We start from the raw sequence: 19,833 nt of genomic DNA on the forward strand, positions 1-19,833 counted from the left end.
GTGTTAATGATAAAAATATATATATATATAAATAACACATTTACACAATATGCTGTCTTTCAAATCACATACTCTGAGCTCTTTAGCACTCACCAAATGTCAATGCCTACAATAATCAAAGATCATTTTATAGCTTCCACCTGCCAAACTAGTATATAAAAATATGTTTCACACCCCTTCAACTTAATGAAAATAAAATGGTGAATGCACTAATATGGACTCAGCCTCACATCATAAGTTTTAGGAGTAATGTGATAGAGACAAAGTTGAACAGGCAAGTTGATCTCAAAGACAAGAAGCATACTATTTCTCAAAAGATCCTCATTTTAAAACTCTATTAAAGAACTCTTTCCTAAGAAAACCAAAACATGCAGATAAAAAATTACAAATTAAAAAGTACCATAAATTTCAATCTATAATGTTTTAAAACACATGTCAGTGAAAATAAGAAAGTTATACTTAAAACGTATGGCTTAAACTTACATCTGCAGAATTAAAGACATCAGGCAATAAAAAGTTGAGTAAGGCCCACAGTTCATGCAGGTTATTCTGCAAAGGTGTTCCAGTTAGGAGCAAGCGGTTAGTCGACTTGAACTCACGAACAATCTCTGAAAGCTAGAAAATAATACTCATATGAGGATTATTTTACTTATTAGAATGCTCAACATTCAGTTATACTGTAATTTATCCAACCAATATATTTTTGACTACAACATAACTTGAAAATTTTCTATGGAAAAATACCCTAGTTCAGGTGACAATGCTGCAGTGAGGCAAAACTAAACATTTCTATACTTAAAAGAATGCAAGCCAGGCGCAGTGGCTCATGCCTGTAATCCCAGCACTTTGGGTGGCCGAGGCAGGTGGATCACCTCAGGTCTGGGGTTTGAGACAGACTCGCCAACATGGTGAAACCCCATCTCTACTAAAAATACAAAAAAAAATTAGCTGGGCGTGGTGGTGCACGCCTTTAATTCCAGCTACTCAGGAGGCTGAGGCAGGAGAATCGTTTCAATCCAGGAGGCAGAAGTTGCAGTGAGCTGAGATCATACCACTGCACTCCACCCTGGGCAACGGAGTGAAACTCCATCTCAAAAAAAAAAAAAAAAAGAAGAAGAAGAATGCAGATCATATTTATACCTGAGACCCTCCCCCCAACTTCAAAATTTTCATTTCTCCATTTTGGGCTCACAGAAAAAAGTCAGAACTTCTCCATGGAATCCAGGTTAGCCATTTTACACAATAAAATCTCCATCTCCCCACCAACCACATTCATCTACATGCCCAGACACGTTCTAACTTGGCCTGGTCACAATTTTTAAGCCCCAGAATTGAGCCGATTTTCCCAGTAACTTATATTAACTTTCTAAACATAAGACCAGAAAAATTAAGACACAAAAAGCACAAAAGAATGGTAATCATATGAACAAAAATGCACATTTTTATAATGCTCTTAAATAAAAAATTATTCTCTAGCATGCGTCCTCTTATCAGATATTAGTTCCAATTTGAAATTAGTATAATCCACCTGGTGGTTTTGCTCCAGTTCTGTCCCTGTTTCTCCCAAATTAGCCCAGTGATCCAAAGAGAGGTTCATCATAATTGAAGCTTTTCCTACTGTTGATGGAGTTGAATGGCAAGAAATATTGATATTTTTCAGTGTTAACACCACACTCTAATTCACACAAGTCAGATAATTCCAGGAAATTATTTTCTCTCATCCATATAAATATATATAAGGTAGCCCCTCAATAAAAAATAAATCAATACAAACGATATTTGCACACTAAATATTCTCAACAATATTAAAATACTACAGCATAACAGTTAGGCACAGGAGGTATACCAAAGGAACACTTAATTTTCTTTACATTAAAAACTGTGCTCAATTTTAATGTGTCTTGTATTCAATAATTTAGATTTGCATTCACATTCCATGAATAAAATCACAATGTTCCATCTTTTTTTTGAGACGGAGTCTCACTCTTTTGCCAGGCTGAAGTGCAGGGGTGCGATCTCAGCTCACTGCAACCTCCGCCTCCCGGGTTCAAGCTATTCTCCTGCCTCAGCCTCCCAAGTAGCTGGGACTACAGGCATGCACCACCACACCCTGCTAATTTTTGTATTTTTAGTAGAGACGGGGTTTCACCATGTTGGCCAGAATGGTCTCAATCTCTTGACCTTGTGATCCGCCCTCCTTGGCCTCCCAAAGTGCTGGGATTACAGGCGTGAGCCACCACACCCGGCTGTTCCATCATTTTTTATTCTGAATACAGAAAAGTGAACAAACCAACCTGGTAATTAAATGTAAACTTTAATAAAGATATTGATAACTTACCTTAGATTTTTCATTCTTTATTCTGTGAGCTTCATCAATGACCAGGTATCGCCAGTGAAACTTTTTGAATACAGATTTTTCTTTAATTACCATCTCATAAGAAGTAACGCAAACATCCCACTCTCCTGGCATCATTTCATCACGTATAAAAGCAGCCTAATGCAAAATAAAATACTTCATATTAGAATATATTTATATTAGAATATGTTATAAGATGATCACAGAATTAAAATATCAAGAAAATATTAAGAATTCTAAGAGACCCTGAGGATCATTTAGTTTCATCCATTTTAGAGATGGGAAAACTGAGGCCCAAAGATAGTTGTGTGGTCAATTATCTGGATGACCTGCTAATATATTCATTAACAGAAGAGAAACAAAGGCTTCCCTTACAGAAATATGGCATATTCAATGACCTAGAAAAGTTCGTATGACCAGAAATCACAGTTACTGGGCTTGTCTTCATATCATGGGGCATCCAAAAGAACATAGACAAAGTAACTCTTTCTGAACAACATATTCTTGCCAAGATCCAAGAGTTACCAACATGATAAAGTTTCAACAAATAGAACTCAATGTGCATGAATGATTCCAACCTTTCGAGAACTCTTGTATGTCCCTTCTTCATTTTCTAGCTGGGCTGACTCATACACTTTGTTAAAAGGTCATGGAAGCCCACTAATGTTTTTGTGAAGTTCCAGATCTTGCCATGAGGTTACAAATGTGATTTCATAAAGGGGACTTGCTCTGTCTAGTACAGGAGGCTATGGAAAACAGTGAGACTATTTAAAACTATTTTTAAGTCTTCACAGGCAGTGGCCAACATGGTAGGTAAGTTGACTGAGAGCATTTTTAACTTGTATGAGCTGAATTCCAGATGTTATCGGTCAAAATAAAACCACAAAAGTTAATGGGAAGCAGCAAAATCTGTATTAAGAAGAGGCTGATTAGTATTATAAATCTAGCTGGGCATGGTGGCTCACGCCTGTAATGTCAGCACTTTGGGAGGCCAAGGCAGATGGATCACGAGGTCAGGAGTTCAAGAACAGCCTGGCCAACATGGTGAAACCCCATCTCTACTAAAAAATACAAAAATTAGCTGGGCATGGTGGCTCACACCTGTAATCCCAGCTACTTGGGAGGCTGAGGCAGGAGAATCGCTTGAACCCAGGAGGCGGGGAGGCTGCAGTGAGCTAAGATGTCACCACTGCACTCAAGCCTTTGCGACAGAGTGAGAGTCCGTCTCAAAAAAAAAAAAAAGTTTTATAAATCTGGAGTTACAGTGCATAAACAAAATTAACTGTTCCCTGCAAAGTCTTTATTTCATAATTCACAACTATGCACTAAACACACTGCAGACTCATTCAACAGATATTTACTGAGTGTCTACTATGTATAAGAGAATCACCTGGACTGAAGAGGAGGACAGAAAAAAAAAAAAAAGGCCTTTTCAGAGATCTCAGTTGCACCCTGGGAAGTGATCACATTTATAAATTTAATTAAGACAGTAGGGAATAGGAGACAAAATAAAGAGAAGTAGAGTGCCAGACCCCATTCAGTCGTGCCAACACCTTATCCTTATTTGATTTTGTGAAGCTCTCAGTTTCATGGTTTCGCCTACAAGTTTCATGCAACAAATGCATATTTTTAATTTGTTAGCTCTGCTTTGAATTTTTTGTAACTATTGGATACATTTAGAGTTAAACATCTTGATAAAACATTAAAGGTGTCACATAATCCAAAAGCTCTCATTTTAGAGGTGAAAAAATTAAGGCCCTTGAAGACTGACTCAACCCTACACAATCAGTAGCAAAGCCACAACTGAAATCAAACCCATTTCTATGTCTACTATCTTTGATACCTCTGGCGTGGAAAAGGAAGGGGCCACAAAGCACATTGGTATCAATCAGACAGGATCAAGAGTATCTCTAATAATCTCCCAACTCAATTAAATGCCTATTATAACCTACATCAAATTTTTATTACTAAAATATTACCTTCATAAAATGTTTACAGAAGACCAGGAAAATACAAAGACCCAACATATCTATCCTATGTTCTACCAAGATTCAAATCTGTCTATATGTAATGATCTGGACTTCCTCTATACATATCCACATCAATCTCTAAGTGCTGAACATGGTACACTTATTATTTATGTAACTGGCAATTATTGGTTTTCAAACTCTTTTGACCATAGCCCACAGTAAAATTACCTTTTGAATTGCAATCCAGTATATACATATATGTTTGAGTATGTGTACACAGAAAGAGGCAACTTAAAAGTTTCTCAAAGCAATATTTATCCTTATTATAGTATGAAACACTCTGCAATTTGCTATTCCATTCTCTCTCAATGTTGCAGAAAATTGTTTTACCAAGTACTAAGCTAAAGTCACAACCCACTAATGGGTAGCAACTCACAATTTGAAAAACACTAACTTTGAAGACTGGTTTTCAAGATTAAGAAATTTTTCAAAGCCAGGCACAGTGGTGCACACTTGTAGTCCCAGCAACTCAGGAACCCGAGGTGAGAGGATCGCTTGAGCCTAGGAGTTCAAGGCTGCAGTGAGCTATGATCACATCACTGCATTCCAGCCTGGGCGACAGAGCGAGACCCCGCCTCTGGAAAAAGAAACAAAGAAATTTTTCAAGCCACCAGAATCCCAGCCTCCCCAGGAGGTAGAGATAGGGCAGTCATAAATTAAATATACCGAGACATTATGAAAACACAAACCTAGATATTTATCTTTTGCTTTTAATCTTTAAGAAATAATTTTAGCAAAAGCTCAATACTTTAGAAATGCAAAGTTTATATGGAGTGGTATTACATTAGATAACAATGGTGACCAGAAAGAGTTCTAAGTGACTAATTTGCTTTAGGGAAATATTAGGCATAGGGAAGAATCTGGCCTGTAATTGTAAACTTATGAGCTCAGTATTTCAATATTTAAATTATTTATAAGTTAAATTTAAATAAATTTAAGTAATTTTTCTTCAAGCAAAATGATAAGGATAAAATTATGTAATTCATTGCGCTACCATTCTTTTGAGGATATCTTTAGATAACCTATCTAAATATGGAAAACTGAATACATCTCTAAACTGTGTTCTCTGGAGGCAAATAAAGACAAAGTTTAATAATAAGCTTTCTAAGCAGATTATCTGTTTTAGTATTTTTACATAATATATTATTTTTAGATTAATTCTACAGTCCTAAAATGATTGTAGCCTACTAGACTGACAAACGGCTGATTTAAACACCCCCCTAAAATGCCCAGTTTCTAATATTACCTGAGAATATATACAGACATGTATTTTTCTATTCAAACACCAAAACTGAAAGCTGCGTCTATGCATAAACACAAAACACGAGGCTCTCTGTACATATAGAAGAGGTTCCAGTTGTGTACATGCATATGCATGTGTGTACACCAAGTCAAAAGTCAAAAACTTAAATATAAAATTTTAAGTAATGCAAATTTATATATTGTTGGCTTCAAAATAGCACAAATGAGAGTCACTGGTAAGATATACTGTCAATAAAATAAGATGTTTTTAATGAAAAGTCACTCAAAGTACAATTCAAAAATGCTTAGGTTAATGAACTAGTTAAAGCAAACGTAGATGAAGCATAATAATGGATTGTCTATTATTAATAGGTGATATATCTACCTCATGGGAGTGTTGTGAGAATTAAATTAATAGATGCAAAGCACTTAAAACAGAGCCTAGCTTAGAGTACATACACCTTAAGTCTTATTTAGTAGTAGTCAACTCAGATGTTTTTAACAGCAATAATATGTAACTAAACTCCAGAAATGATGTTATTCTTAACTGCCTTTTTACACTTGTTTCTCACTTACTCTGGCATCCTTGTCTCCGACAAAACAAATGACACGGAGAGATGGGACCCATCGTTTAAATTCATTCATCCAGTTGTGTAAAGTAGACTTTGGAACTAAAACCATGTGAGGTCCAGGAATATTTCGGTAGTGTTTCAGGTAACCAAGCAAAGCAATTGTTTGTAAAGTTTTCCCAAGGCCCTGCATTATCATCACAAGGAAAAAAATCCATGAACATTTTTTCTGTAAGGAAACATTTTGTTAGGAACAACATAACAAAAGATCTTTGTCCACTATCTCGCAAAGGCAATTATGTTTCTACCAATGAAAAGTAAAAATACCAAATACCTTTTTTAAAAGAAGATAACCAAATCATTCCAATTCAGTATTGTACTTACCGTGAGCACAAACAGAAACCAATAACTTGCAGTCAGAATGTTGCTCAACAAAGCAACTTTCTATTTAGAACATTTTCCTCCTAAAGGAGCAAGCAATCTACTATATAATTTTTCTTCTTGTTCTGAAGTTAGGAATTTTCTGTGTGTTTGTTTTATAAAGACCCGCTTCCTTTGCCAGCCTGCTTAGATACTGGTCTTTCTTTCCTATTGTTCCTAACATTATTACAGCCCAGATATTAAATATTCAGACTATGTGTCTCAAGGGGCTTGTGGCTCTGTACTTGCATCTCACACCCTTAAGAACCTTAGGAACCACAAAACAGAACTTTGCAGCCAGAAAGAACCTGAGAGAGATCACCAACTCCAGAGGACTTTTTAAAAAATAATATATTCAATATCTATGAACCCATACCTAACCCATAAGAAAGGGAACTAAGTCCTTTTTTGGCCTCTTAAAACTGCTTTCGGTTTTATCTCTGAGCAAGATATATACTTCTTTTTATAAATGTCTGCTTAAAGCTATTTTTTTATTGTATCCTATCTGATATGTCACTTAATGAGACAACTTTTATGAATACTATACATCAAAACCTTAAAATGTTTATACTCCTTAACCAAGTAATTCTACTTCTAGGAATCCTACGGAAATAATCTGAGAGGTGCACAAAAACTAAATTACAAGGTTCTTATAGTGGCATTATTTACACTACACATCGGGCAATCCAAATGAACAGCAATAAGAGAGAAGTTGAATAAAATTATGGTACCTCCCAAGGATTATTATGCAATAATTAATTATGTTCGGAAAATGTCTTAATTACATGGAAAATATGTATGAATGTAAATAAATCAGAATGCCAAATTATATATACAATATGATTTCAACTATACAAAATAAGTACATCCAGAAGAAAAAGACTAAAATGAAATATGCCAAAATGTTAGCTGTGGTTACTTCTAAGTAGCAGAATTATAACTTAATTTTAATTATTCATTTTTTTCCAAATTTTCTATACTCCTTAAAAGTGTCTATTTTTTAGTAATTAAAACATATCTGGTATCGGCTGGGTGCAGTGGCTCACACCTGTAATCCCAGCACTTTGGGAGACCGAGGTGGATGGATCACCTGAAGTCAGGAGTTTGAGAACAGCCTGACCAACATGGTGAAACCCCATCTCTACTAAAAATACAAAATTAGCCAGGCGTGGTGGTGGGCGCCTGTAATCCCAGCTACCTGGGAGGCTGGGGGAGGAGAACCGCTTGAACCCGGGAGGTGGAGGTTGCAGTAAGCCAAGATCACGCCATTGCACTCCAGCCTGGACAACAAGAGCAAAACTCCATCTCAAAAAAAAATTATATATATATTTTAAAAAGTAAGTATATATTATATGTATTTATATATTATATATTATATATATAATACATATATCTGATATCAGCACAAATTCATCACTAAAGATCAGATCCTTCATGTTTAGACAGGCTGAAGCCAAGAGCTGCTTGGGGCAAATAATCCTGGTCCTTCCATTGTCCAATTAACCAAGCTCCTCCCCCTCTGAGCTGACAACAGTCTTCAAACTAGAATACCTAAATATAAGGAGCTACAGACCCTTGCTTTAAGGGATCCTCTGCCACACACCTAACAGTTGCTCAACCAGGGATGAGTACTTATGCGACTGACTACCAACTATACTAGACGCCATAGGGCACGTATCATCATGTGGCTCTTCTGGATAATAGTGATTACAAGTATGGTTTCAGAGTCACATAAATATGAGTATCATTGAGTTATATGGATTTAGAACTTTCTCTGCCCTCTCTTAAATCCCATTTTATTAATTTGGTCTTAAAATACAAATATGGGGCCAGGCACAGTGGCTCACGCCTGTAATCCCAGCACTTTGGGAGGCCAAGGCGGGAGGATCACGAGGTCAGGAGATCGAGACCATCGTGAAACCCCGTCTCTACTAAAAAAATACAAAAAATTAGCTGGGCGCGGTGGCGGGCGCCTGTAGTCCCAGCTACTCGGGAAGCTGAGGCAGGAGAATGGCATGAACCCAGAAGGAGGAGATTGCAGTGAGCCGAGATCATGCCACTGCACTCCAGCCTGGGCGACAGAGCGAGACTCCATCTCAAAAAAAAAAAGCCTTCATATATTCCCCCTTTAGCTGATGAATTAGCATCTTATATGCCTTACTTTTTCCTGTTCAGTTATTTTATTTACACATTTATAACTCCTTCACTGATTTCCAAAGCCCCACCATGCACTGTACTGTATCAAGATTCAACATTACTCTTTATTCGTTCCTTATTCCACCTATGCACTTTTTGATTGTTCACAAGTCAAAATATTGATAATCATTCACACATGCATATATTCAGGCAGTCATTTACATATTGTTTGGTTTGTACACCCCACCTTATTCCCAAAAGGATTTCAGGTAGCCTACAATGAAAACATGGAACATAAATTAATGGCAAAATAGAAATAAAGAGACGACAAGGAAAGTAAGAAAGACAAGTAGATAAAGAACAGGAAAAGACAGAAGGACACACAGGGCAGACCATTAAAGGTTACATAAGGCCAGGGTGGGGGTGGCTCACACCTGTAATCCCAGCACTCTGGGAGGCCGAGGCAGGTGGATCACAAGGTCAGGAGTTCAAGACCAGCCTGGCCAAAACGGTGAAACCCCATCTCTACTAAAAATACAAAAAAATTAGCCGGACGTGGTGGCAGGCGCCTGTAACCCCAGCTATTCAGGAGACTGAGACAGAGAATTGCTTGAACCTGGGAGGTGGAGGTGGCAGTGAGCTGAGATCGTGCCAATGCACTCCAGTCTGGGTGACAGAGCAAGACTCCATCTCAAAAAATTTTAAAAAAAAAGTTACATAAAGGCATCATTTGGGCATCCATCTTGACTCTGTGCTTCCTGGAAGCCAAAATGCAAACAAAAACAAAAGTACAGAGAAGGTTTTTGGACCATTTGAGGAAAGCTCGGTAAGAGTTTTATGGCCTGTGAAAGTCTGTGTTCTAGCGGTGACTTAACGAAACAATTCTAGCTGGGTGCTGTGGCTCACACCTGTAATCCCAACACTTCGGGAGGTCGAGGTGGAAGGACTGCTTGAGCCCAGGAGTTCAAAATCAGTGTGGGTGACGTGGCGAGACCTGTCTCTACTAAAAATAAAAATAAAAATTAGCCCAGTGTGGTGGGCACGTGCCTGGAGTCGCAGCTACTCAGGAGGCTGAGGCAGGAGGATCGCTTGAACCCAGGAAGTCGAGGGTACAGTGAGCCGAGATTGCACCACTGCACTCAAGCCTGGAAACACAAAGAGATCCTCTCTCAAAAAAATAATAATAATTCTAAGACTACAAAATACCTTTTACATGATAACAACTTTTTAAAAGCCTCCAGGCATCAGGGGGGCAGGTAAGCTCAGGTTTTTCAAATTTACCTAAAAATCATTGATAACTGAGAATGTGTTTTTAGCTACCAATTCCTTACCATTTCATCAGCCAAAATGCCATTGACTCCATTTTCATATAAAGAGATCAACCAATTCAGTCCTCGAATCTGATAATCTCTCAGTGGCCCCCCTTTCACATCTGGTGAAAAAATGCAAGGACATTTCATACTTTCATTAACATACTCAAGTAAAATTTTTCTAAAACTAAATTGAAAAAGAACTCACCAACGTGATGAAGTACTTACATGAAGGTGACACCTCAAATCTAATACACACATTAGATGTTTTCCGACTCTCGGACAGTAGCTCTTCATCTTCTTCTTGCTCTGTGCGCCTATGGCGGTAGCTGAAATTAAAAAAGGAAATCCCTTCATATTCGACCTAAATGATAAGGTATCAATTAAATCAGTGTACATGGCTATTATCTTTTATAGAAAAAGAATGAGTTGTCCAAGGTCTTGCTTAGAAATCAGTAGAACCAGCCTACATTTTTACTGATCAGCCTCTAGTGAGAAAAAAATATAGTTGTCTTCAAAACATAATTATAATGGCAATATTTTTTGTCACATGAAGGTATACTGAACAATGAAGAGCGAAGGGGTGCATGAAGGGATCAAGGGAGGACAGGAGGAAGAAAAGGTAGGAGAAAGGAAAGAAAGTAGAGAGAGAGGTGCCAACATACTCTCCAGCAGAAATTAAGCTCTGCTTTTCATCTTTCTTTATTCGGGGACGTCCCAATTTCATGTTCAGTGGAGATGTTGGAGATTTCTGTGCTGAAGGCTGAATGAAATGTGCAAAAAGTTCTGTCTGCTTCAGTAAAAATTCAAATCTCTTTGCTCGGTCGGCTTTCTAATTTGCAAAACAAAAGAAAAGTAAGGACTTTCCTTTTCATTCCTTCAAAGTTATTTAACAAATACTTACTTTGAACAACATTCTTAGCACTTGAAACATTAATCCATTCAATTCTCTTAAGAAACCTATGCCGTAATTACAAGTATCGTCTCCATTGTAACTACATGATACTGAAGCACAGAGAGGGTAAGTAATTTGCCCAACCTTGCACAGCTAATAAGCAGCAGAATTTGAAAATGTATTTTCAAATAGTTTGAAGGGAAGAAAAATGATCTGACAGGCAGTAAATTCCCCAATAAGAAATACCCTTCTTAAAGAGTCATAATCATAAAGCAAATCCTCTTTCCAAAACATCATTTTATTAAATAAAATAGTAACAAAATTAAGCATCAAATATATAACATATCCCAAATATTGAAATATAAATTAACTATGATATATATACCATAAACTGAACTCTTAAGAATTTCCAAGTTGTATCCAGAAATAACTTAAATCTTAAAATACAGTATCATCTTGTCTCAAAATATTTTCAATGTCATGGTATAGTAATGTAATAAACATTCCTCTCTTCACTCACAGGGATCTAGAAAACTGTATTTTGTGCTAGTAGCGTATAAACTTTCTCCCCAAAGTAAGCAGAATTTGGGAAAAATATATAAACATATGCACATATATGTGAAATAGTTTATTAACTATTAAAAGTTGATATGTATTCTAATTTCTCAATAAATTGTAAAAGGTCAGGGAACGTGTACCATATACAGGCAATAAAACTTTGTTTCACTAAAAAAATCTTAAAAGATCAAAAGATATATACATCATTCTAGATAAAGGAAAAAATAAAGACTATTTATTTATTCAAAGTCACTTTCCAACCACAGAGTAGAGAATACTTGATTGCTAATGAAGGATGCATAATTAATAACCCAGAAAACTTACAGAAGAGTTCATTAACATAAACATAAGAGTTAGATAAATTCAGACTACAAGCTGGAAGGAGGCCAAAAACTTTCCATTTTATATTATCCTCACTGGAATGTTATTTTTAGAGTTGTTAAAACATTGCCTACCTACATTAGATGTGGCCTTAAACATTAAGTCTTATAAAATAGCTATCAACAACCAAAAAATATATTTCATCTATACTTATTTTTATAATATTACTGCAAAAACAACCCCTCAGAGGAAAAAAAAATCCATTTCAACCACCTGTTAAATTCTTGAAAGATCCAAGGTTATAATAGTTAAAATTAAAGCTAAAATATGTATTTTAGTAACTAAAAATTAAATAATTAAATGTATTATAGCAAGCAATATGTAAGTATAACTAAGATTATGCTGCTTAAATATGTGATATCTTCATGCATTGGACAAATATTCTTCCCTTTAAAGTGTATTGACATATTACACATTTCATTAATGTGTAGCATTTATTCATATGTCCAAAGAAGGAGAAAGAAACAAAAATACGTCAATCTGGCTTTGTGACTGGATTTCTCTCAGGTCACAAAGCCACAGTGGTATTACCACTGATATTTTCACCTCATAAATAAATATTTCTAGCTTAAAGCACTTTATTATGGGACAGAGAGCACCGAACAAAAATGAGATGTGACTTCTAGTCCTAACTATGACATATAGCTTCCCTGATCCTTTATTTCCTCATCTGAAAATGAGGAGGTTAATTTATTCAACAGAAAATATTGTGATAGATTGTATATTATTTTCCAATTCTAAAATCGATGATTCTCTATGCATTATATATATACATGTATTTTTTCATCTTTAACATCTCAACTATAAAAATTAATTACAGCATTCACTATCCTATCCAACACTACATTTACCATTTTCTCTTCATATTCTGGGTCCATTTCCTTTTCAGATTTAGGCGCTTTAGCAGCAAGTTTGAGTTGAAATGAAGAAACGTTTTTCTAGAATTTCAAAGAAAATAAATGTCACCAAATTGCAAAGCAAGGTTCTTAAACTGGTCAATGCTCTCATTAGAAGAAGGCGGAAAGTAATTACATAACTAAATATATAAATCAATGTGGGACATGTATGGACCAATGATGAGAGCATGTCACAAAACAAGGCTTATGATTAATCCAGTTCTGTACACCTGAGGTCCAATAAAAAAATCTGAAAAATTGTGAATGCCAAAGAAATATTAATTGGAATAAAACCCAAAAGGCAAGACACTGAGCTTTCTCATCCATTCTTTAATTTATAGTGTAAGAAAATGTGTAAACATTAAATAAGAGATTTTAAAATCTAGAAAAGGCTAATATCAACCACAAACCAAATAATTCAAAGAAAGTAAATATTAATTCTAAGAAACACTCCTTTATGTCATGGAAATACGCCACACTTTCAGAAAAAAAACTGTGGTTTCTGTTCCTAAAACGATATTTTTAAAATTGTTTTCATAGTATTATAAGAATATTTAATTTTTTATGTAATGCAATGTGATCATATATACTTAATATAATAGTACAGTTTTAAACTTTTGGCTTATGTTAATTTTCTCTAACTGGGAAGAAAACTACTTTAAACTATTTATATTGCATAAACATCTTGTAGAAGCAATTTGTCAAGGCTACTTAACTATTAATGTTTGATATTTTTAAATTGTAATTTAGCGAAAACTAACATCAATCAATAACTTAATACAGAGATTATCTGGGGAACGGGGTTATCTCATGCACCCTATCCTTTGTAAAGACAAGCCTGTACTGGCAAATATAAATACATATATAGAATAAGCCTCCTTCCCTATAAGAAACCAAGAAATAAAATAATAAAAACACAAATCTACCCACCAGAACCAAAGATGAGAGCATTTCAGTTTTAACACATACTTTGCATAAGAGAAAACACAAATTTGTTCGTGAAAACTATCATGGCTTTTGTCAACCTATTTATGAAAACTTAGGTCAAAAATCAACAGAATGTGACCTTAAACATAAGAAAAATATGGCCCCCATTATGTCTTCCAATATTTACTAAAATTTCTATTTTGAGGAAATCCAAACTGAGATTATGGAATTTGACCTTGTCCAGACTCTTACTTCGTAGCACTGATCAGATATCATTCAGTTACACTAACCCAAATAATAACCATCTTGATTTACAGCATCTGATACGTACACATCTATATGGAATGTTTTGAATGTAATCCTGGATGGATGAGAATAGAAAACTGCTAAAGAGCCCCTCAAACTCACACTTTCAGACTGCCATATATAATATAAATCATATTTATTTTCAAAGCAACAAGAAAAATTGGGTATCAAATCCATACGTTTATCATTCATTCCTTGAAAGGTTATATGAAGTGCAGTTTTCCAGTATCAAAACAATGAAAATTACTTTGCCTCATACGCACAAATATATATAATAATGTGGGAGTACACTTACAGAAAATTAAAGCTTTAATCCTAGAAAAACATTTTACCCATTACTTTTTTGCTTACCTTGCGGTAGACTACCATCAAAATCTAATTATATGCTAATTAAAATTCCTAATCTTGAGCAGGGCTATTAAAAGCTGTGGGTAATTACTTAATTGGCACTATCTTCCACAACAAATTTTAAAATACCTACCTTCTAAACCTTCTCTCGTGTGTGTGTGTGTGTGTGTGTGTGTGTGTGTGTGTATTCTCAAAACTACATTTTTTTCATACAAGAAAAGATGAAAAGTGACTAAGAGACTCTAATGAATTCCTTTGGATTTTGTTATCTGAGTCTAGGTGCCATGAGAATGCAGCACAAGGTCAACAAAATGGCTTGTTTTAAAGACCATGACCTTTTTCTTGACGTTTTCATTACCAAAGATACCATCTCCAATTTCTACAGTGTTGGGTAATCCAACCGTCACTTAAACCAACTAAATTCAACAACCAGAAAGTAAGCAAAAACACCTTTGAGTAGGTAAATGTCACAGGTCAATTCACTAATTCTCATCTACTGTATTCATCATGAAAGCGCTCTCATTCAGAAACCTATTTTCTTTTTATTTGGTAGACAATTCCACCAAGTTTGAAAATCTGGCTTCCCATGTCACCGAGAATACAAGCAACAGTAAATGGCATGGAAAGATCACTAGATGAAGGCACTCTACAAGAAGACACGGCAGAAACCAAGGACGAAAATGTCTTCCACTGCAGTAGCATCACTGATTCTTGGTGTGCACGTGTCATTATTTCCCTCTCCCTGTTTTATCACTGACACTTTTGTATTTTACAGTTTTTTTCAAATGAGTTTATGGTTTTGTTACACCTATAATCTTTATCATAAACTAACATATTATTTCTGGTGAAACTAGAGGTGTTTAAAAAGTGATCGCTAACAGCCTGGCAATTAAAGAAGAAGACAGAAAATTTTTATTTATTTATTTATTTTGAGACGGAGTCTCACTCTGTTGCTCAGGTTGGAGTGCAGTGGTGTGATCTCGGCTCACTGCAACCTGAGCCTTCCGGGTTCAAGCGATTCTCCTGCCTCAGCCTCCCAAGTAGCTGGGATTACAGGTGCCTGCCACCACACTTGGCTAATTTTTTTTTTTTTTTGGTATTTTTAGTAGAGACGGGGTTTCACCATATTGGCCAGGCTGGTTTCGAACTCCTGACCTCAAGTGATCTACCCGCCTCGGCCTCCCAAAGTGCTAGGATTACAGGCGCGAGCCACCGCGCCCGGCCGGAAAAATTATTTTTAAAAATCAACACAACACTGCAAGAGTCTGGTAGGTGGTTACTTAATTGAGAGGGAACAACCTGCGGGATTTCAGGTGCCCTTGTGTCACTGTCAAAGTACACTAACTGATGGCCATGAAGAAGAGGTTAATCTGCACTTTCAGTATGCAATTTAAAGTGTCAAGGTAGTATGCAATGTATTTCATTTTTTAAGGAAAAATTAAAAATAAAAATGGATATCCAGGAAGTTCCTGACATACAGCACCTCATTTCCTTGTCCTGGGTGGACAAATGAAGTACTGGTAGGGCAATTTCTAATGAGGCAAGAGTTGACAAATATGTAGGCATCAACTCAGTGTTTATATTATATAGTTTTTTTATTGGTCTCCCGTTTTTTCACAATACAAAATTTTATACAAAATTCAAAAATTTATACAATCTGGAAATTCGACAACCTCTCCTGCCATACAAAAGGCAGTTTGGCACTCACATTTGCCCAGTCCAGGGAATAAAAGGCACACAGACATTTCCGAATTTCACAACATTTGATTTATATTGATGCTTGGTATTACACCCACTTTTAACCAACAATATTGTCTTACTAATCCAAGTACCGCGTAGATCTTACAATGTGTATGTTTTCTACGGTTTTCATTTAGCACTACAATTGTCCTTCTGTTTAGTCAACCTTGTAATAGTAAAATATGTCACAGAAGCAACTGCTAAATTTAAAATTACTCTTCTCATTTAAGGCGAAAGGTGTTCATTTTCCTCAAAAGCTTTTCATTTGGTCGTATAGTATCATATAATGATTCAGACAAAGCCACTTGAGATCTCTAAAGCATAATTACCCACCTTTTTAAAATTGCGATATGACTACTCGTAAATAGGAAAAAATCCACCCATAAACGATTAGTTATGCAATTTTATCATACATCAAAAATGCTTATGCCCCATCCTATTTTTATGTCAATTTTTCAACGTTTTATAGTTTTATTTGCATGTCTCGGGCCACACGAAATGTGCCTTATGGAGATAATACATATTTTCTGGATTGGCTTTAATATGTGTCAGAGCGGTTCCCTTACGTTAGAAGCAGCTCATCTTGGCGACGCTGAGTTTTTTAAAAATTAAAGGAGAAAAAAAAAAAAAAAAAAACCTGTGTGTGTCCAGGAGCCAGCAGCGCCCACTAGGAGAGGGAGGCGGAAGCCTGGAAAGCTTGGGGCCGGATTGAGGGACCATTGGGGTGGCCCTGGAGTGAAACCCTATACCGTCGGGGGCGGGGCAGAAGAGGGTGAGGGTGCAGATGTTGGAAATTTTCCTAAGCCAGCGTCCACGGTTCCTCAGTTTGGGGGGGCGGGGGGGTACGACGCAGAGAGCTCCTTTCCTCGGGGTGACACCCCCACCTCGGCAGGCGGGGTTCAAACGAACAAGGGATGGTTTTTTTCCTGCTATCCAAAAGACCGACATTGCCAATGAAAGAAAGAAATGTCTTCCCTGTCACCCTCCACCCAGCAACCACCAGCACCTTGAAATTCAAATTACAAAAAAAGCCCCAGCAAAACCCCTTTAGCGCGAGTGTGGGATTGAAGGGCCCAGATTTCCCAGGCAGAGGCCGACGGGAAGGGGGGGGGAGAGGGAGCGAGCGAGAGGAGAGGGAGAGGCGGAGGCTTTTTCCTGCACAGCCCCATCCCCCACCCCGTTACCCGAGTTCCGGGAAGGTGGAGGGGGTCGGGGGCTGTCGAGGGGCTCCGGAGCCCCCAGGCCCCGGGAGAGCGGGCACCCCTCCACCCCGCGCCGCTCCCGCCCGCGCCCAGCCCCGCCCCCGTCCTCCAGGCGGCGAGAAGGAAAGGGGGAGGGGAGCGAACGCCAGGCGGTTCCGCCGCCGACCCCCGCACCCGCCGCCCCTAGCCCCGCAAAGCTCCGCGGGTACCTGTCGGCGCCGAAAGGTCAGGGTTTGGGCCCCTCAGAGGGGCCAGGCACAGGATTTGTCCACCACACACACACCCCCTTCCTATTTACCTCCTTCTTCTTCTCGCCCTTCTCCGTGGCCGCGGTGGCTTCGGTGGCCGCGGCGGCCGCTCCCTCCTCCTGAGAGGTGGACGGCCCCGGCTGCTCGTCCTCTATGACCACGATAGTGGCGGTCGCATCCGCGGCTGCCACGGTGGCTGCCACTGCGGCAGTGTCCTGCTCCATGCCGTGGGAGCGGGAACGAGTAGGGGAACAAGGCAGGGGACGAGGGCTCCTGGGCGGCGGCAGTGGCTGCACTGGAAAGAGCTAGATGGAGCAGGGGTGGGGAATCACTCCGCTTCCAACCCCTTCGCTCAGGCCCCCCCTTCTTTAAATAACCCTCAACCCTGCCCCACTTCCGTCCACCCACCCTACGTCATGGCCTCCCCCCGTCACTCTCCCCCCTTCCTCCACCCCCCCTCAACGATCGCGAGACTCCCCTTCCCCACCCAGAGCCCGGGCCGGCCCCGCACGACCAACTGTTGCCTGAGTGTGGGGCGCGGACAGGGGTGGAGGCGGGAACCCACAACTCGCGGCCCCCTGAAAATCTCCTTTCCCACACGCCCCCAACAGTGAGCCTGAGCTCCCCTCGCAGATGCGTGCAGAACGAATCCTCTTTCCCTTAAATCTGCTCTTTGTACCTCGGGGCGCTCTCCCCTTCTTGCACAAAGAACTTTTCCTCTGCTCCTAACTGTACTGTAGAAGGTCTTTTTCACCATTTGCAAAGCGCGGAACCCCTCTGGGACTGCCCTTTCCCGGATCCCTAAAGAGGTAGGATTAGCGGTGCTGTTTCCACCTTCCTAAATTCTGCACAAAGAGAAGCACTCCTTGAATCTCTTGATTGCAGCTGCAAACACATTCACTTACAAAGCAAAGTCTGACTCTCAAGTTTTACGTATATTTGCTCTATTTTCACCTCTGGTACCTCTCAGGTAGCCAATGTGCAGGAACACTTCTCTTACCTTCACCACTGCATTTTTAAATTCCTAGGGGACAAGGTTACCCACCGAACCTGGGGCAACATGTGGTAGGCACTCAATATTAGTAATTGAAATGAATTACTGTGATTTTTTGGCACAGGTTCTATTTGCACCTCCATTATTATTTGGTAATAATACAACACATAATATGAATGATCATGGATATAAAATCATTTCCTGATACAGAATCAATCAGTGTCCATCAGCAGGTGAATGGTTAAGGAAAATGTGGTCTGTATACACAATGGAATACTATGTGGCCATAAAAAAGAATGAAATGTCATTTGCAGCAACATAAATGAAACTGATGTTTATTACGTTGCACAAAATAAGCCAGGCACAGAAAGACAAATATCACATGTTCTCACTCATATGTGGGAGCTAAAAAGTTGATCTCATGGAGGTAGAGAGTAGAATGATAGGTACCAGAAGTCTGGGAAGGGTGTGTGGGGTTGAGGCGGATCAATGAAGAGAGGTCAGTTAATGAGTACAAATATACAGTTAGATGGAAGGAATAAGTTATAATGTTCAAAGTAGAGTAGGGTGACTCTACTGAACAAACAATGCACTGTATATTTCGAAATAGCTAGAAGAGAGGACATGAAATGTTCCCAACACATAGAAATGATAAATACTTGAGGCAATGGACACCCTAAATACCCTGTCTTGAGAAGGACCCTTAAGGACAGCAACAGTGGAGGATTTATTTTTCACCATGTTGCAGCTATTGAAAGATAGAATTCCTCTTTCCTTGCATGGGGCTGCAAAGGAGAAAAGCTCAAGAAATATTTGTTGTGTATTGGTGTGTCCCTGCTTTCAAGTCAGTTTTCTTCCACTGTATTTCTCATTGTCAGTGTACATTATTTCAGTTACATCGTGGGTTAAACGCACTTTTGTGAGGAAATCTGGGAAACTCACATCCCTTTATAACACCTTTTTTTTGTGGGGACATGTGTTCCATGTTCCAAAAAAAGAATTTAAAAATTTATTTGGGGGCAGAACATATTTGTACGTTGGCAATTTTCCATGCATGTATAATGCAATCCTTCCTTTTCAAGATGACGCGGCTGAAAGTGCTACCAAGTATATGAATTTGGCTGGAAAGGTCGATGCTTGGTCAACAGACCTTGCCACAGGATTCATGTAAATATTGCCCTTTGGCTTGTGGCAACAGCTGCTATTTACAGAGCATGTGCTATCCTTATTTGTAAATCTGCCTAAAATTCATGATCTGTAGACTTTGTTCAACAA

At 38.3% G+C, this 19,833-nt stretch overlaps 1 protein-coding gene and 1 non-coding gene across 11 annotated transcripts in view; one reads left to right on the forward strand and one right to left on the reverse strand.

Annotated features, from left to right (window-relative positions):
• Window positions 1-18,119, reverse strand: part of SMARCA1 (SWI/SNF related, matrix associated, actin dependent regulator of chromatin, subfamily a, member 1) — a 76,928-nt gene extending 58,809 nt beyond the window's left edge. For 4 of the 10 annotated variants that reach the window (XM_016943754.3, XM_054676863.2, XM_063804260.1 and 1 more), the window contains exons 1-8: window positions 17,615-18,002; window positions 12,749-12,835; window positions 10,729-10,895; window positions 10,292-10,392; window positions 10,085-10,185; window positions 6,205-6,384; window positions 2,339-2,494; window positions 484-615 (exon numbers count right to left, since the gene is read on the reverse strand). In XM_016943754.3, coding sequence (XP_016799243.1) covers window positions 484-615; window positions 2,339-2,494; window positions 6,205-6,384; window positions 10,085-10,185; window positions 10,292-10,392; window positions 10,729-10,895; window positions 12,749-12,835; window positions 17,615-17,788 — 1,098 coding nt within the window. In that variant the 5' untranslated portion in view covers window positions 17,789-18,002. Of the gene's footprint in view, window positions 1-483; window positions 616-2,338; window positions 2,495-6,204; window positions 6,385-10,084; window positions 10,186-10,291; window positions 10,393-10,728; window positions 10,896-12,748; window positions 12,836-17,614 lie in introns of all 10 variants that reach the window. The other 6 variants (XM_063804258.1, XM_063804257.1, XM_054676864.2 and 3 more) reach the window with 4 other exon arrangements.
• Window positions 12,964-13,035, forward strand: LOC112207223 (small nucleolar RNA SNORD112). The gene has a single exon (XR_002941675.1). It is a non-coding gene; the product is annotated as a small nucleolar RNA SNORD112 (small nucleolar RNA).
• Window positions 18,120-19,833: the final 1,714 nt, after the last annotated feature.

The sequence above is a fragment of the Pan troglodytes genome, chromosome X (assembly GCF_028858775.2).
Source record: "Pan troglodytes isolate AG18354 chromosome X, NHGRI_mPanTro3-v2.0_pri, whole genome shotgun sequence".
NCBI lineage: Eukaryota > Metazoa > Chordata > Mammalia > Primates > Hominidae > Pan > Pan troglodytes.